The sequence below is a fragment of the Saccoglossus kowalevskii genome, chromosome 6 (genome assembly GCF_978046115.1).
Source record: "Saccoglossus kowalevskii chromosome 6, keSacKowa6.1, whole genome shotgun sequence".
Classification (NCBI taxonomy): Eukaryota; Metazoa; Hemichordata; class Enteropneusta; family Harrimaniidae; genus Saccoglossus; species Saccoglossus kowalevskii.
In genome coordinates, this window is record NC_140646.1 from 14,879,557 (window position 1) to 14,900,369 (window position 20,813).

The 20,813-nt window shown below is 39.2% G+C and overlaps 1 protein-coding gene across 3 annotated transcripts; it reads right to left on the bottom strand.

The window, feature by feature from the left end:
• Positions 1–6,877: 6,877 nt before the first annotated feature.
• Positions 6,878–20,078, bottom strand: LOC102801318 (uncharacterized). 3 transcript variants are annotated; one of them, XM_006814725.3, is made up of 3 exons: positions 19,925–20,078; positions 18,368–18,620; positions 6,878–10,547 (listed from the first exon to the last, which is right to left on the bottom strand). In XM_006814725.3, the coding sequence occupies exons 2-3, from the start codon at positions 18,480–18,482 to the stop codon at positions 9,022–9,024; spliced, it is 1,641 nt and encodes a 546-aa protein (XP_006814788.1). In that variant the 5' UTR covers positions 18,483–18,620; positions 19,925–20,078; the 3' UTR covers positions 6,878–9,021. The 3 variants fall into 3 exon arrangements, with proteins under 3 accessions (XP_006814788.1, XP_077864185.1, XP_085356222.1); XM_078008059.2 differs by having other exon boundaries at positions 19,991–20,062; XM_085500096.1 differs by lacking the exon at positions 18,368–18,620.
• Between the last annotated feature and the right edge of the window lie 735 nt (positions 20,079–20,813).

Genomic DNA, 20,813 nt, shown 5'->3' on the forward strand with positions numbered 1-20,813 from the left:
GTAATAACAGAGACGTGACCCACTACGACAATTGGTAATAACAGAGACGTGGCCCACAACGACAATTGGTAATAACAGAGACGTGGCCCACAACGACAATTGGTAATAACAGAGACGTGACCCACAACGACAATTGGTAATAACAGAGACGTGACCCATTACGACAATTGGTAATAACAGAGACGTGACCCACAACGACAATTGGTAATAACAGAGACGTGACCCACAACGACAATTGGTAATAACAGAGACGTGACCCATTACGACAATTGGTAATAACAGAGACGTGACACACTACGACAATTGGTAATAACAGAGACGTGACCCACTACGACAATTGGTAATAACAGAGACGTGGCCCACAACGACAATTGGTAATAACAGAGACGTGGCCCATTACGACAATTGGTAATAACAGAGACGTGACACACTACGACAATTGGTAATAACAGAGACGTGACCCACTACGACAATTGGTAATAACAGAGACGTGGCCCACAACGACAATTGGTAATAACAGAGACGTGACCCACTACGACAATTGGTAATAACAGAGACGTGACCCACTACGACAATTGGTAATAACAGAGACGTGGCCCACAACGACAATTGGTAATAACAGAGACGTGGCCCATTACGACAATTAGTAATAACAGAGACGTGACCCATTACGACAATTGGTAGTAACAGAGACATGGCCCATAACGACAATTGGTAACAACAGAGACGTGACCCATTATGAAAATTGGTAATAACAGAGACGTGACCCACAACGACAATTGGTAATAACAGAGACGTGGCCCACAACAACAATTGGTAATAACAGAGACGTGACCCATTACGGCAATTGATAATAACAAAGATGTGGCCCACTACGACAATTGATAATAACAGAGACATGGCCCATAACGACAATTGGTAACAACAGAGACGTGACCCATTATGACAATTGATAATAACAGAGACGTGACCCATTATGACAATTGGTAATAACAGAGACGTGACCCATTATGACAATTGGTAATAACGGAGACGTGACCCATTACGACAATTGGTAATAACAGAGACGTGACCCATTACGATAATTGGTAATAACAGAGACGTGGCCCATTACGACAATTAGTAATAACAGAGACGTGACCCACAACGACAATTAGTAATAACAGATACGTGGCCCACAACGACAATTGGTAATAACAGAGACGTGACCCATTACGACAATTGGTAATAACAGAGACGTGACCCACAACGACAATTGGTAATAACAGAGACGTGGCCCACAACGACAATTGGTAATAACAGAGACGTGACCCACAACGACAATTGGTAATAACAGAGACGTGGCCCATTACGACAATTGGTAATAACAGAGACATTGCCCATAACGACAATTGATACTAACTGAGACGTGACCCACTACGACAATTGGTAATAACAGAGACGTGACCCATTACGACAATTGGTAATAACAGAGAGTGGCTCACAACGACAATTAGTAATAACAGAGACGTGACCCATTACGACAATTGGTAATAACAGAGAGTGGCTCACAACGACAATTGGTAATAACAGAGACGTGGCCCACTACGACAATTGGTAATAACAGAGACGTGACCCACAACGACAATTGGTAATAACAGAGACGTGGCCCATTACGACAATTGGTAATAACAGAGACATTGCCCATAACGACAATTGATACTAACTGAGACGTGACCCACTACGACAATTGGTAATAACAGAGACGTGACCCATTACGACAATTGGTAATAACAGAGAGTGGCTCACAACGACAATTAGTAATAACAGAGACGTGACCCATTACGACAATTGGTAATAACAGAGAGTGGCTCACAACGACAATTGGTAATAACAGAGACGTGGCCCACTACGACAATTGGTAATAACAGAGACGTGACCCACAACGACAATTGGTAATAACAGAGACGTGGCCCATTACGACAATTGGTAATAACAGAGACATTGCCCATAACGACAATTGATACTAACTGAGACGTGGCCCATTACGACAATTGGTAATAACAGAGACGTGGCCCACAACGACAATTGGTAATAACAGAGACGTGACCCACAACGACAATTGGTAATAACAGAGACGTGACCCATTACGACAGTAATAACAGAGACGTGACACACTACGACAATTGGTAATAACAGAGACGTGACCCACAACGACAATTGGTAATAACAGAGACGTGACCCATTACGACAATTGGTAATAACAGAGACGTGACACACTACGACAATTGGTAATAACAGAGACGTGACCCACAACGACAATTGGTAATAACAGAGACGTGACCCATTACGACAATTGGTAATAACAGAGACGTGACACACTACGACAATTGGTAATAACAGAGACGTGACCCATTACGAGAATTGGTAATAACAGAGACGTGACCCATTACGACAATTGGTAATAACAGAGACATGACCCACAACGACAATTGGTAATAACAGAGACGTGGCCCACTACGACAATTGGTAATAACAGAGACGTGACCCACAACGACAATTGGTAATAACAGAGACGTGGCCCATTACGACAATTGGTAATAACAGAGACATTGCCCATAACGACAATTGGTAATAACAGAGACGTGGCCCACAACGACAATTGGTAATAACAGAGACGTGACCCACAACGACAATTGGTAATAACAGAGACGTGACCCACAACGACAATTAGTAATAACAGAGACGTGACCCACAACGACAATTAGTAATAACAGAGACGTGACCCATTACGACAATTGGTAATAACAGAGACGTGGCCCACTACGACAATTGGTAATAACAGAGACGTGACCCACAACGACAATTGGTAATAACAGAGACGTGGCCCATTACGACAATTGGTAATAACAGAGACATTGCCCGTAACGACAATTGGTAATAACAGAGACGTGACCCACAACGACAATTAGTAATAACAGAGACTTGACCCACAACGACAATTGGTAATAACAGAGACGTGACCCACAACAACAATTGGTAATAACAGAGACGTGACCCACAACGACAATTGGTAATAACAGAGACGTGACCCATTACGACAATTGGTAATAACAGAGACGTGACACACTACGACAATTGGTAATAACAGAGACGTGACCCACTACGACAATTGGTAATAACAGAGACGTGGCCCACAACGACAATTGGTAATAACAGAGACGTGGCCCACAACGACAATTGGTAATAACAGAGACGTGACCCACAACGACAATTGGTAATAACAGAGACGTGACCCATTACGACAATTGGTAATAACAGAGACGTGACACACTACGACAATTGGTAATAACAGAGACGTGATCCACAACGACAATTGGTAATAACAGAGACGTGACCCATTACGACAATTGGTAATAACAGAGACGTGACACACTACGACAATTGGTAATAACAGAGACGTGACCCACAACGACAATTGGTAATAACAGAGACGTGACCCATTACGACAATTGGTAATAACAGAGACGTGACACACTACGACAATTGGTAATAACAGAGACGTGACCCACTACGACAATTGGTAATAACAGAGACGTGGCCCACAACGACAATTGGTAATAACAGAGACGTGGCCCACAACGACAATTGGTAATAACAGAGACGTGACCCACAACGACAATTGGTAATAACAGAGACGTGACCCATTACGACAATTGGTAATAACAGAGACGTGACCCACAACGACAATTGGTAATAACAGAGACGTGACCCACAACGACAATTGGTAATAACAGAGACGTGACCCATTACGACAATTGGTAATAACAGAGACGTGACACACTACGACAATTGGTAATAACAGAGACGTGACCCACTACGACAATTGGTAATAACAGAGACGTGGCCCACAACGACAATTGGTAATAACAGAGACGTGGCCCATTACGACAATTGGTAATAACAGAGACGTGACACACTACGACAATTGGTAATAACAGAGACGTGACCCACTACGACAATTGGTAATAACAGAGACGTGGCCCACAACGACAATTGGTAATAACAGAGACGTGACCCACTACGACAATTGGTAATAACAGAGACGTGACCCACTACGACAATTGGTAATAACAGAGACGTGGCCCACAACGACAATTGGTAATAACAGAGACGTGGCCCATTACGACAATTAGTAATAACAGAGACGTGACCCATTACGACAATTGGTAGTAACAGAGACATGGCCCATAACGACAATTGGTAACAACAGAGACGTGACCCATTATGAAAATTGGTAATAACAGAGACGTGACCCACAACGACAATTGGTAATAACAGAGACGTGGCCCACAACAACAATTGGTAATAACAGAGACGTGACCCATTACGGCAATTGATAATAACAAAGATGTGGCCCACTACGACAATTGATAATAACAGAGACATGGCCCATAACGACAATTGGTAACAACAGAGACGTGACCCATTATGACAATTGATAATAACAGAGACGTGACCCATTATGACAATTGGTAATAACAGAGACGTGACCCATTATGACAATTGGTAATAACGGAGACGTGACCCATTACGACAATTGGTAATAACAGAGACGTGACCCATTACGATAATTGGTAATAACAGAGACGTGGCCCATTACGACAATTAGTAATAACAGAGACGTGACCCACAACGACAATTAGTAATAACAGATACGTGGCCCACAACGACAATTGGTAATAACAGAGACGTGACCCATTACGACAATTGGTAATAACAGAGACGTGACCCACAACGACAATTGGTAATAACAGAGACGTGGCCCACAACGACAATTGGTAATAACAGAGACGTGACCCACAACGACAATTGGTAATAACAGAGACGTGGCCCATTACGACAATTGGTAATAACAGAGACATTGCCCATAACGACAATTGATACTAACTGAGACGTGACCCACTACGACAATTGGTAATAACAGAGACGTGACCCATTACGACAATTGGTAATAACAGAGAGTGGCTCACAACGACAATTAGTAATAACAGAGACGTGACCCATTACGACAATTGGTAATAACAGAGAGTGGCTCACAACGACAATTGGTAATAACAGAGACGTGGCCCACTACGACAATTGGTAATAACAGAGACGTGACCCACAACGACAATTGGTAATAACAGAGACGTGGCCCATTACGACAATTGGTAATAACAGAGACATTGCCCATAACGACAATTGATACTAACTGAGACGTGGCCCATTACGGCAATTGGTAATAACAGAGACGTGACCCATTACGACAATTGGTAATAACAGAGAGTGGCTCACAACGACAATTGGTAATAACAGAGACGTGACCCACTACGACAATTGGTAATAACAGATAGTGGCCCACTACGACAATTGGTAATAATACAGAGTGGCCCACGACGAGAATTGATAATAACAGAGACGTGACCCACAACGACAATTGGTAATAACAGAGACGTGACCCATTACGACAATTGGTAATAACAGAGACGTGACCCATTACGACAATTGGTAATAACAGAGACGTGGCCCATTACGGCAATTGGTAATAACAGAGACTTGACCCAGAACGACAATTGGTAATAACAGAGACGTGGCCCACTACGAGAATTGGTAATAACAGAGACGTGACCCACAACGACAATTGGTAATAACAGAGACGTGGCCCATTACGACAATTGGTAATAACAGAGACGTGACCCACAACGACAATTGGTAATAACAGAAACGTGGCCGACTACGACAATTGGTAATAACAGAGACGTGGCCCACAACGACAATTGGTAATAACAGAGACTTGACCCACAACGACAGTTAGTAATAACAGAGACGTGACCCACTACGACAATTGGTAATAACAGAGACGTGACCCACTACGACAATTGGTAATAACAGAGACGTGGCCCACTACGACAATTGGTAATAACAGTGACGTGGCCCACAACGACAATTAGTAATAACAGAGACATGGCCCACTACGACAATTGGTAATAACAAAGATGTGGCCCACTACGACAATTGATAAAACAGAGACGTGACCCATTACGACAATTGGTAATAACAGAGACGTGGCCCACAACGACAATTGGTAATAACAGAGACATGGCCCACAACGACAATTGGTAATAACAGAGACGTGACCCATTACGGCAATTGATAATAACAGAGACGTGACCCATTACGAGAATTGGTAATAACAGAGACATGGATCACAACGATAATTGGTAATAACAGAGACATGTCCTACTGTGACTATAAAAAATGATGGTGTGTCGGGACGTGACCTGGGACGACAACGAGATATGTGTGCAATATTTACGTCTTCACAGATTCATATCCATGTGATTTGGAGTAGATTACTTGATAAGCTATGTCAGGCAAAAAATCTTCGAAAGTCACGCACCATTTTTTTGTATTGAACAATAGAATGCAGCAACCATGGAAACGTAATCTATATTCTACAACGACAATTGATAATGACAGAGACGTGGCCTACAACGACAATTGGTAATAACTGAGTGGTTCAGTTGCCCGCGACGGCAACTGGTATTAACAGAGACGTAGCCTACGACGAGAATTGGTAATAACAGAGACGTGGCCCACTACGACAAATGGTAATAACAAGACGTGGATCACAACGATATTTGGTAATAACAGAGACGTGTCCTACTTTGATTATAAAAATGATGGTGTGTCGGGACGTGACCCAGGACGACAACGAGATATGTGCACTATTTACGTCTTCACAGATTCATATCCATGCGATTTGGAGTAGATTACTTTATAAGCTACGTCAAGCAAAAATCCGGCAAAAATCACGCACTGTTTTTGTAATGAACAATGGGATGCAACAACCATGAAAACTTATTAATCTATATTCTGCAAAGAATGAAAGGACAGAATATCTTGCGATATACACTGTGTAACGAGCAGACAGTTGTAAACAGTTTGTAAAAAAAGTTTCTTTTTGACTTAAAAACACTTATAAAATTATACAAATTGGTTATAACTTTTTTTTACATCGTACAAAAATGCGTGGAAAATTCAAGGTAATTTCAAATAGAACGTGTTCTTCATGAGTAACAAGTACTGCAGTCTTGTACTACACGGCGCATTATTTAATCCACGGTTAAGTTTGTTCCCCAATCATACTAGAACCGACACTACATAATGTCGTGCATGTTCGTTCAATAACTTCGTAACTGTTGACACCGGCATGTAGTTATTATCAAGATGATATTTATAAAACATTCTTGTTCAACAACGAGTCTTTATGGTAATGTTTCGCGATACACATATTCATTGGACGGACGCTAATTTAAATTAAGTAATATTTGTAAGTTAAAAATACAAATACTTCGGTCGTGTGCTTCAATTGGAAGACTGCAGATTTCTAAATGTACACTTTTTAAAGCGGGAGGGTCGTCACCTGCGCGGTAATTGAGTCCCAAGCGATGTAAACAACACACGCTAAAAACGCAAAGGGTCAGGGATAGACGCTTGTTTGTAAACAATGACACGCTATGGCCATATGACGCATGCGCAGGTGATGACATCCCTACTTTAAGTGCTGATATAACGTGAATTCAAGTGGCGGATCCAGAGGGAGGTCCAGGGGGGGCCATGCCCCCCAAACGCATGACGATTCATATCAACTGGATTACGCATAGCCCCTCTGCGATTTTCGCTCCGTAATGTTAAGCGAAGCTTCTCCCCCCCCCCCCAATACATTTAGCTGGATCCGCCACTGGTGAATTCGAATTGCAATTTAAGTTCTAAGCTTGCAAAGACTGAAAATGTAAATGTATAGTTGCTTATATTTCAGTGTAATTACATCACGTACATGGGTTGGGGTGCCTTCTATGCAAACTGTCAATGTCCAGAGAAGATTGGTTAGAATGCCTGCAAGCCAAACTATCGGTAACAACTCAATAAGTGTGAATAATATACGCCTTTTGAATGTGTGCCTTATTATTATAAAAAGTCACACGTTTATAAATTGTTAATTAACTATCCGTGGTACCTGGTAAAGTTTAGTGTTCATTATTAGACACATGTAAATAAATACCACGGCGTCGTTTGATATCCAGGGTGCTACGTGCTCGTTCATATACTAATATCTTGCCTAGGACACGTAACTTTTTTAGAGTATGCCGATGTTCTTAATAAATTAAAGGTACGGTACAGGTGGTATTTGTGATAAATGATAAAAACAATTGTGAATTGTAGATTTCAAAGGGCAAAGATCGTCTCTTGTTGGATTACTGAACACGAATATCATAAATAAATAATAACATTTTAAACTTAATCAATAATTCAACCAACTTATCTTGATCGACCTGCTTGCACAAAAAGACACGTTTTGTTACGTAAACAAAAGCCTAATACCGTCAGCTTTAATGACTTGTATAGTCGTAACACACCAGTCTAAGAAGTTGCGCCCTCTTGTGACGAAACACGTTTCGTGACGTAAGTGGTTGACTGGATTCACACTTCAATATTGTTATGACTGTAGTCGTACGTCAATGACGCAATAATGTACTTTGAAATATTGATACAATCTAAGCGCTGAACAGTTACATAGAAACATGCAGTTGCCGCTTTCAATGGGTGTTTTTTTGACGTCACAAACAGGCTTCGTCCATAGAGGGCGTGACCTATACATGGCTGGAGTAACTCATTTGTGCGCCATAGAAAATACACGTGAAAAGTATATATATATATAATAATATCATGGTTGCCATGGCTGTAAGAAGATGATATATTGACAGTCACAAAATACTGAAGTAGTCTGAGCTGTGACAATAGGGTGTTAAAACTGCCGCTGAATTTTAATTAAAGCTATCGTTTTTGCATAACATTATTGGTCTCTGTCTTCTAAGCGTTATATGCAACACGAAGTTCGTATTCTGTGAGAAGTTTATGACTGTCATTTGAACTTGACTAAAGTTCTTTTTCTTTCTTTTCCCAGAAAAGATGTTTTCAATAATTGTGATTGCAATGCTACCTTTGATCGGCACTGGGTGTTTTAGGCGGGGAATCACGTGGTAACACACTGTCACGCCGAATTGATTTAGATATACGGCCTGTTGTTCGAAACTGTTGCTGTATTACACTTGGCCTTCTGAGTCCCACCAAAGGTTTAGGAGGTTCGGGTTTCGCAATAATTTGTAAATGGTCATCATCATCAAGATTAAGCGGCTGGATTGTTTGGACGGAATTCCATGCACGGTCAAATTTCTTCTTTTCTTCTCGGCGTCTCGCGCTGGTCGGTGTGGTGGGAATCGAAACTCCGCTACTACCAGTGAGTGGTCGTTCCCCTTGTCTGCTTGTTTGCGGTGGTTCGGGGGAAACCTTTGCCGTTTTTTGTGCTGTTGTCGGTCTATTATTCTGTGCTGTAGTTGGTCGCACTGGTTGCGTACCAGGTTTCTGCGCTGTTGTTGGTCTAGCCGCCTGAACACCAGTTCTCTGCGCTGTAGTCGGTCTAGTCGGCTGAGTACCAGTTCTTTGCGCTGTAGTCGGTCTGGTCGGCTGAGTACCAGCTCTCTGCGCTGTAACTGGTCTCACTGGTTGGGTACCAGTTTTATGTGCTGTTGTTGGTCTAGTTGACTCTGTACCAGTTCTCTGAGCTGTAGTTGGTCTGGTCGGCTGGGTACCAGTTCTCTGCGCTGTAGTTGGTCTGGTCGGCTGGGTACCAGTTCTCTGCGCTGTTGTTGGTCTCACTGGTGAGGTACCAGTTCTCTGCGCTGTAGTAGGCCGGTTGGGCTGGTTACCAGTTCTCGGTGCTGTAGTTGTCTTTGTGGTAACCGAGCCGGCCTTCTGGGCAGTAACAGAACGGTTATTGCTCTTAGATGTCCCATTTGGGGCTTTTTGTGCAGTAACTGCCGCCCCTGCAACTACTACACGAGTGCCACTTGTTGATTGCACTCCATTTAATTGCGCCTCGTCTCCCACTTTAACAACTTTGGCTGGAGTTCTCGGAGATTCAGTGTCTGTGTGTATTTCCTCGACGTTCAACACGTGGCCATTACAACTACTGGAACTAGTTTTTCGTACTCGTGCATCCTCCGTGTACAAGTGATTGACACTTGAACCATCGGGCATATCGCGTAAAAACTCATTGACCTTCACTTCCCAGTCAGTTTCTGTTGCCGTGCTACCTTCTCGGTCAATGTCAATTTTTGCTTCTTTTTCTTTCTCAGTTTTTGCGTTTTCTTTCGTTTTTTTATAATCCTGTTTCTCGTATTTATTGTTAGCCTTCTTATCCTTATACACCGGGAGATCTACTGTCGAGTCTGTGTCGGCAAGGCTCTCCTTTCCACAACTCCAACATTTCTCACAGCATGTTTCCATGTACGACCGTACAAACCAACTAGACCCATAGCTACATATAACTATTCCTGCAACCAAAAATAAGAATATAGCCACGCCAGGCACGCTCAACCAGGCACTCGAAGACAGGCTTGTTGCGTACAGTTCATCTTCGAAGATGACTTCTGCCTCTTCATCGTAATAGCAAACGTCGGACTCTGCAATAGATAAAAACACAGGTCTGTTAAAAACGAAAGTCTTCGTAGCTCCTTCGTGGAGTATGACGATCTCCTCTATGATTTATCTAATGCGAGTCGCACAGGGTTCGAATTTCATGTAAATAAACAATGTATTTTACACGCGTTGTGTACGTCGCTATGAGTCCCATATCGAACAGGACGCGACACGACGACCACCGGCCTTTAATGTTCAACATCGAAATAGTGCAATATCTGAATGAACAATTACATATGAGGGAACCCATTGTTTATTTAACATTTTCTGGGATCATTATCTCGTAGACACTGTTGTTTGTTTATTACTTGTTCGCAGTTGATTTTAATTTTGTTGGTTCATGGAAGGTACTAACCGTTAGTACCTTCCATGTTTAGTTAAACTCCGAGTAACCGCCAATCTGATTAAAAAAAGATGGGAGTTATAGGCTACGTCGTCGTTTTTCAATTGTAATATTTTCCATGTTTTTGTTTTATTTGCATGTATTTTGGTTAAGGTGGTCGAGTTCTAACACTAAAAATGAAATAAACCACGAACCAGCCAGTCTGTGAATAAAATGGTCAGATTTTGTCTCAATCTACCCGCTGAACACACATGGACCAGAGAAAAAGAAATGAAATAAATATATTACGTGAATAACAGGGTAACGCAAATGACTTCGGCTAGTTATGTTTTTGATATTTTAATGACAATAGCCAACCTTGTCTGCAAAAACATTTTAACAAAATAAATCAGTTAAATATAGGGGAGCTATTGAAATGGCTGTACCCAAGACATTAGGTGGAAACAACTAATACCTTTTTTGAATAACGTGCTCTGTTTGGAATAAACTACCACAAATAATTAAAGGCATTAATGGTAAATTGTATGATTTTAAACAGATTTCCGAATTTATATTTGATGTTTTTGATTTATATGGTATATGCTGGTATTTAAAATTAGCGCAGTGTTACGATACTACTTGAAATACAACAACAATATGTTGCTTTTACGACTGTGTAGGCTACCCTAGGTATGGACTTCGATGTGTGGTTATTGACGGAGGGGCGTGGGTATTTATTTGTTTGTTTTTATCCGTTTTTTCTTTTTTTTCTTGTCGATGTTTATTCACATGTGCAGACAAACTATAATAAGAGGAAACACCTCGACGCCTATGCTTCTAACCTACTTAATTATATATACCTTACATGTTCGGTTATCATTGATATATTTTTGAGTTAGAAGATTTTCATGATTCCCGTGATTATATGACCTTGATTATCTTCTGTAGGTTTTACAATGTTAGTGATTGGATTTTTTGTAGTTTTTGAAGAATAAATAATAGAGAATAAATTTCATTATAATGTCAATAGCGCAATATGGTGTTAAAATATAACTGATGTTGTAATTTCTTGGTTGAAACGTATTGTTTGAACGAAACAAACAATTTTGACGCAACATTCTGGCAACTTTATTTTATTACAAATAACATGTGTACAGATGTGATGCGTTATGATAAAATGTGTTTAGTATTCGATATCATAGTTAGTTTATAGTCACTGTCCGAGTTTCAATCTTAGTCTCAAAAATTGTTCTTCCCATTTAACATTTCAACTGTTTATTTGCAGTTTGAGACCTGAACATTGATTTAGCTTTAACCTATCCTATCTCCCATACTGTTACAGAGCTACAGAGCTGCATAGAATAGAATAGAATAGAATAGAATAGAATAGAATAGAATAGAATAGAATAGAATAGAATAGAATAGAATAGAATAGAATAGAATAGAATAGAATAGAATAGAATAGAATAGAATAGAATAGAATAGAATAGGTAAGATTCGTAAATCATTATCCCAATCTGATACTGAAAAGTTGGTACATGCATTCATATCTTCTCGCTTAGACAGCTGTAATTCATTATTGTCTGGTCTCCCTGTAACTAAGATAAAACCTCTTATTCGTGTACAAAATGCAGCAGCCCGCCTTGTCACTCGTGCTCGAAAATATGACCACATTACAGACATTTTTATTAAACTTCATTGGTTATCAGTTGTACAAAGAATCAATTTCAAATTACTTTTACTAGTGTATAAATCTTTGTATGGTTTTGCCCCAAATTATCTATGTGAATTAATCGAATTTTATGTACCTAGTCGTAGTTTAAGATCTGAATCGAAGTTTCTTATTAAAACTCGTCAGGTGTGTAGTAAAAAGTCCAAGGTGTTATACAAAGACCGTGCTTTTGAAAATTTAGGTTCTAAACTTTTTAATGAATTACCTCTGTCTGTTCGTTCTAGTCCTTCAGTAGACATTTTTAAATCCAGACTGAAAACGCACTTATTTAAATGTGCTTTTAATATTTGACTGATTGTTTATTGTATCAGCGCCTTTGATCTTCATATGTTGGAATTGTTGCGCTTAATTAAATAAAGTTATTATTATTATTATTATTATTATTATTATTATTATTATTATTATTATTATTATTATTATTATTATTATTATTATTATTATTATTATTATTATTATTATTATTCTGAGCTCCATGTACATATATTAGCAATGAGTATAGACTGTTATTTATTTATTTATTTATTTATTTATTTATTTATTTATTTATTTATTTATTTATTTATTTATTTATTTATTATTTGCTTTGCACATTCAATACGGTGTGCATGTATATGTTATCTATCTTGATAAACAAAATAAGGAAACAATTTTACTGATCTATCCAGATTATTTATTACTTATTTATCTATGCTAAGATTCTCGGACCACCCATGGAAATGAACGACTGTCCGTTATTTGTCAAGAGAAATAACATTTGAATCTCAGTGGAATCTCATATCTCGGTGATATGCTTCACAAAAGAAGCAATAACGCCATAATAAGTGTTGCTATGTAATGGTCACAAACCTTAAAATGAGTTCAACTAATCGCTGTATTGCCGCCGACTTTGTATCAACTCTAGACTCAGACTAGTAGAATGTGGTCGCCACTGTGTGATTATTCTATAACCACATGGTGGTTATTTCAAAAAACAAAATACGATAAGAATAGAGTAGACATGGAAGATTTTATTTTACATCGTATTTATGCACATAATAGTGGATGGATTACTCAGTATATGCTGGGAAATGCGGCCCTTAGTAACGTGACTTTCGGAGTCTGGATTGTACATCACAATCAGCTGTTAATCTATAGAGGGCGTGAATGACTTTGTTTTTATTTATCAACTATATATATATATTTTATAAATTTCAAATGGCAGTTGAAAACGACTTGAACACGAATCATAGCGTGTTAACGGATGCATGGCGGTAAATCTATCAATGATTGATGAAAACCCGCAAAACCTTGTGGTCCGTAAATGGGTGTTAAATGAATGGCCACGATAGCCAATGGGAGCGTAATCTCTGGATTGGAGTGATGCTCGAGGGTTTCTACGGTATATGTTATATGATTATTTTAAACATTTACATACATTCGTATCTCCATGAAATCCGTTGCACGTTTTTACACCAAATTGTTTAATAGTATTTATTGTAAGTTATCAGTTTGCCATTCAATGTGTCCATACGATCGTCACCCATTGTAATACAGGTATAGGTGCTGTTTACACTCGGTGCTTTGCGACAATACTTTCCTTTTCGCCTGTCTCTGGTGGTCATGTATCCATGACAACCGTGGTTAACAATGTCTTTGAATGCATGTTTGCACTCACCATGCACAAACTGATTCTTTAAAAAAAAATAGGCTAGAGTGCAACCCCGGGGCAACTGGCATGACTGGCGACATTAAGATTCGCTGTGACCTCTGGAGCCCCAGCAACTCTTGATTCTACTATCACAAAATGTAGTCTGATTATTTCAATTCAATCGTGATTACCACTGAAACAAAAATAAAAAGTAATTTACCAAGTCAAATTGTAATTGCTTTTTAATCTAAAATTATAATATTATACATGTATTTTTACTATTTGTGACACACTGGTCTCAGATCCGCAAACAGACCACTGTAATTGAGTCCAATACACGTATGTGGGAAAGGCGGTAGTTGTCGAGTCGTGTTCGAAGGTGGATCCTATGCGAAGTATATAACGCGTGTAAAATACACTGTTTCTATGAAATTCTCACGCGTAACGATTACCATATAGATCAATGATCTAATGTCCTAATGTCTGTTTCTGACAACGTATGATACTAATTTTTCGATGTACACAAACCATTTTTTTTTTGCTGTGTGGGGTTTCACCTTAGAGTACAATAACGAATAAAGCGCGTCTGACACCAACCTCGCTTGAGACTGTTGATTTTGTTGTTGTTTAGTTGTTTGAAGATAAGATGTTTCGGCTCAAAATACAAATTGCAACATATCAACAAACTATCATTTTACAATTTAACTACCAAGATTGAAAAGGGTATAAGTATTTGTTACACTAGTTATATATGAGCGACCAAATGCTTATCATGTCCCGCCCTCCCCCACCAACCCAGCACTGCTGTCGCATTACAGAAAACTTCGTGTACGTAATTCTATGGTTGGGTCGTTTTCGGATATATAATATTTCAAAAATTTCATTTCAACATTTCTTCAAAATGGTTTCCAATTCAAGCGCAATGGTTTCGATGACAACAAGCACCTCCACGTGATGAATTTCGAGAATCAATATTTATACAGTTATGCAAACTATAATGACGTCATCAACCATTTAACCGGTACCAATCTGTTCACGTATACGTGTTTCTCATAGTGGTCGAAAGATCACATATACATTAGGCAAGAAAGACATGACCATAGCTACCATTCCTGAACCCGCTCGATAAACACAAAGTTTTTCTGAAAATATTGTAACCTTGACAATAGTTATACATGTATACGCGTTATATTAAAAGAATAATGTCATCTGATAGAGGGGAGTGTGGCCTTTATCTTTTCGCATTTACAATGTGTGTGTATGGGGATATTCTTGTGTAGCGGTTTCGGATCCAGGACAAATGTATGTTATTCAGGAATGTGGAATTGGTATGTGCCCCAGGTCAACAGATCCCAATTCTGGCATAGATACGTCTAGTGAATAAGATCCACTTTTTGGCTGAATATTAGTATTGTCGATTCAGATTCAAATTCTGATTGTGGTAAGTGGGTATACAGCGCGAGATTCTGAAGAAGTCACAGGGTCGCGCAAAGGCGTTTACAGTGTGTAACAATCGCTCTCGTATTAACATTCGGTGTTCATCTCGCGCTCTTACAGAAAGGACAATTATTCCACTGGGCGAGACGACTAGACGACAGTCTATCAGTCTATGCAACTGTCGTTCGCGGTACATTAATAGACACGAAGTCGAGTGCGTTTTTGTCACAGACAACCCTGACAACACACTTTGTCTTTAAGTCGTCAATGCGTTGTCCCAGGGGAACAGTATCACATAATAGGAATATGAGTATATAACTAACCCAAATCTACATATCATAAGGTAAATAATAATACAAACATTAATGTACTGATTTAATGAAAATAAAACTGATTTGACAAAGTATGGACTTCCTAATAAATAACTATAATATTTTTGTCCGCCTCTGTCAATGATTGATTTGTTTTATACTGATTGTGTTGTAATAATCGGTCTATAGTTGGGTCGCCAGATTAATCGTGGCGGGAACTGTAGAAAACAACGTATCGTGGCGTGATTTTTGAAACTGGTATTGTTAACTTACTCGTCGCGGCGCGCCTTGTTCCAAATGGGTCCCATGTTACACTCATATTGGTGCTCAGTTCAGACGGAGGTCGGCATCAAACGACCTCAAAAATACAATATAGTGTGAAACACAATGACAATGTTTAATACGATTTGTCTTTTGTTGTTTTTGTTTGTGTTTATTTTATAGGTGGCAGGCGACAATTCCGGAGACTGAAAGGAACTGTTGTATCTCCTGAATTTTATTACACGTGCGTCACGGTGCATTTTACTGCATTTTAACATACAAACCATGTGTACTTCATGTTTGGGACTACATGAGACGGATGTGTAGCTGTAGCATTATAGCATTTTTTGGATGAATTTTATCCTGGCAGTCTCATCTACATTTATATTGACTTCACCAAATAAGGCATAATTCTTTAACCTGTCGTTGAATCAGAATCGAAACCGGAACACAATCACCGACAGAACTTAAAGGGCGGCAGTCGTCGCGCCGCGTTCTGTTCGATATGGGACTCATAACGACGTATGCAACGCGTGTAAAATACATTGTTTATTTACATGAAATTCGAACACGCGCTGCGCGACGTCTACCGCGCTTTAATAAAGATTCGCATAAATTCGTTAATGATTCTCGCAAACGTTCTTAAATTATTATAGTTGTCTGAGATTCAATATATGGTTCGCTCACCCAGGACACAAGTGGGTCCCATTTTGGTTTCACCTGCGTTTAAGGGTTGTACTCGGCCCGCAACAAAAGTTGGTGTAGTGTTTACTCGCATTATCCTATTTATATGACTGTTTGGTAGAGATATGCATACTAACTACATAATCATGTGTAATGCCTCAACGGTCTGAAATCGATATGGTCAAATGAAAAAAATAATAATGACAATACACATATTGATGGCTATGCACAACTCTATCAATAGTTCAAACAGTGACCTATGTTCGTCTTCATTTACTAGCTACACCCTTTATATGTATTGTACACAGCCATTTCAATCTACGATATGTTCTGGCAACAAGGGGAGAAAAATACATGTCTATATTATCTATTCACAAAGAAACTGTTTAAGTATATTATATAATTAACGCTTGACAACTTAGATTTGATTTGAAATACTTAGTAGTATTCCAAATTAAATATTAAATATATTAAATATTTTTCAAATTGAATATTAAATGTATTAATATATTAGATATTATTGATAAAAAGAACATTTATTAGAGTCAAAAGTATTGCTATAATTCACGCGAATATAACGGAACAAACTACTACCACCTGTTAACGCGAACTATTGGAATCGGTGACTTTTGTCTGGAGAAAATATTAGACTCGGATGATAGATTGAATGCAGGGCGTTTCTGGGCCACAAAGTCGACTGAATCAAGGGCAATGCATTGTTCAACCCAAAGGCATGTGTATTATCAAGCACTGACTAATAAACAACTCAGGTTCGCATCACTCGTGACAGCGAGAATTCCAGCGTTATTAGTTGTAAGTTTCCAGTCAACCGGATGTGCAATGCATATTAGCGTACTTCGAAAGGTTGTGGCTGTCATTTAAAGTCACAATCCAGTATTCAAACGAAACACTTCAGTGTATAACAAAAATAAAAGAATTCAAGTTATTTAAACATTTTACGTCAACAAGACATTCGTCAGACGGCGACACTGACAAAGAAGCAGACTGGTCCTCTCAGCTACAAAAACACGAGCCACAATGGTATTTGTCGAATATTGCAAGTATTCGCCAAGTAACGACCGTCTACTATTAGCTAATGAGAATCGCCATGGTTACCACCTGGCTATATACGTAACTCGAGGACATTTGTAGGTCCATGTGTAACCTAATTATGACATGGGATATGAAATCAAAGTACCGCACCGTATAAGTACGCGACTACAATTTTTTTGTTTTCAAATGACCGCATTTGACCCAGCACACCATCGCTATAGTACGAACCAGATAAACCAATGTTCCATAATTGTTATCGTACATAGTTTTCACGTGATCGATATTTATCCAACGTCATATCATTGTGTGGTATAGGTGTTGAATGACGTAACACGTAACGGAACACCGTGTAATAATATTGATGTCTGAAAACTTACCGGCCACTGTTAGTTTAACGGGAAAAAGTGTAATAAACGCCAGGGCGTAGACAAGCAATGTACTTTGCTGAGCTATAATCCTGTGAATAGGGTAACGGGCACCCTGCGAACGCATTGTTAGAAGAGGAGACACATATTGATAGGTGCACCGCGGAGTTAATCTTCCATTTATTGCACTTATTCCCGCTAAATACGGCCCACATGGTAAACCCAGTTGTGCTATCCGTCACTGCAATTCACATTGTCTGAAAATCTGCAAATAAACGTGAAATACTACCGCTGTTAAGTATGTCCAAACAGAGTGAAAGTTGATTTAAGAATCGCTCACAACGACCAGGTACGTCAACAACAGGTGATATCGGTGTTCTCTGTGACGTGACCCACGCTAACTCATTTGCAATTCAAATTAGCTGTACCCACGAAGTTGATCTTTTTTTTTATCTCCATGGCCGTACCAAGTCTTTCCCGAAGTGGAATACAACTTACTACAGTGTATAAAAAATAACGACAGTTAACTTTGTCGATTGCGCTATTGCTATTCAGTAAATTGTCTAATACAGGACACAGCCATATCCACGCCGACACACCATAGGTCAATGAACCGATTAAAAATCTAACCGAATTAAAACCACCGGCCAAACTAAGCTGCATGTTTAATTCGATTGTAAATTTAACTGGAATTAAGACGAAAGCCTGAAAGAATGATACCTAATGGAATCCATATCCCGAACATTACAAGACGGCTCTCGATCTATTCCGTCTCACTCAAAGTATTATCGCTTTGACCATGAAAAGTACAAATGAATGTACGCTCCAGTTCACTTCAGTTCACACAAGATAATGAAATATATATTGTAAAAAGCGGGATATCCTTGTAAAGCTATTACCCCAGTTATTAACAAGGGTAGTTTTGTTGAATTATCAGGAATGGTACCGTACCTTCACGAAAAAAAAACTCCCAGCCTAGAAAGTTTCATTTACAGCGGGTAATTTTTACCTGACACCCTGTCATCTCAATAGGAAGCAATACGCATTGAGAAAAATAAAGACAATTGTGTCCCGTGATGCCACGGTTCAATCCCGGGGACTGATACTATCCACTTTAGATGGCGACTAACGGACCCCTCCCCCATAATATAAGACATTTCATACTTCACCCGTTTTATCTTTAAAACAACTTATCTGAAGCAACATTTACATTAACAGATGTGAGACACCAGCTTATGTAGTGTTCTGATTGGCATCGGCACGTTTTCTACACAATACAAGAAGTTGAACACGAAACCATTTCAGTGTCATCATTTTCGACGTACCTTGTTTTGATATAACTGGATGTAATTACTGACCCGGGGTCTATTATGTAAGTGACGAAAGTGTTCATTATGTAACAGGCACTCAATAATAACTGCCCACCACTTACTAGTACTATGTTTATACCGACAATGTTAACTATCAACGAAACTTGTGCTAAAAGTTCCGACTCTCGCACTCACTGAGGGACGGCGACCTAGTCCCCTAGGTGTGAATGTACAATATCGAAACTGTAAATCAACCTACCATATAAAAACATAGAAATGAACAGCTGATAAAAACTCGTTTCACTTGATATGCAGTTATTCTCACCGAGCACAGTATAATCCTTGTTCAAGTCAAAGAACCGTCGAACTCCACCATTAAAATTCCTTCCCTGCTGTCATCAGAAGGGCGTATCGACTATTTGACAGAGGGGGAGCTCGGAGGGGACAAAATTTCGTCCCTTTTATTTTGCGGTACGCAACACTTCGAAAAGTGATGAAATGTTATGTGAATTTCGAATTTACATGGATACAACAAACTAAAATTACAGGGATTGATACGATAACAACGTCTTTGTCACCACCCTATTGTTTTTTTAATGGTTCCGTCTATCTATTGTTATTGATAAACAACACATTGGGTCTTTGTGATCCGTGGAGAGTTGCTATTGTTATACAAATCTATAGAATTCAATAGTCACATCAGTAAGCAAGTATGACGTTGTTTATTTCAAGTTACCTGGTTGCTATAGTTACAAACAATGAACACAATACGAGCACTGATATTTGCCACCACTCTTGTCTTGTTTTATATATTCACCTTCTATGGAAGACCATGTCACAGATCTCCGAGGTCAATACGAGAAAACAAACCATATCACAGACATGTGATTTTCTCCATAGTTAAAAACACGACATAATTACTCACCGTAAAGCAAAGTAATCTCAAATTGACACGTCTTCACCTGCGTGACGACAACTTGTTTTCGTAGTCATTCACCTCAACACGATAATTTTCCAGTGTAGCGCCACCTTACACAATAATGTACCGATGGAGATTAACTTTAACACCCAGTGGGGATAATGGAACATAAAACACAATACTTTTGTACCATTTTTATTTATCTCGATTTCCCCCACTTCACGAAACC

Coding starts and splice junctions, on each gene's coding strand:
- LOC102801318 (XM_006814725.3), bottom strand. CDS start 18,482: ATGCGTTCGCAGGGTGCCCGTTACCCTATTCACAGGATTATAGCTCAG. Junction 10,548..18,367: donor CGTTAAACTAACAGTGGCCG/GTAAGTTTTCAG, acceptor TATCTATTGCAG/AGTCCGACGTTTGCTATTAC.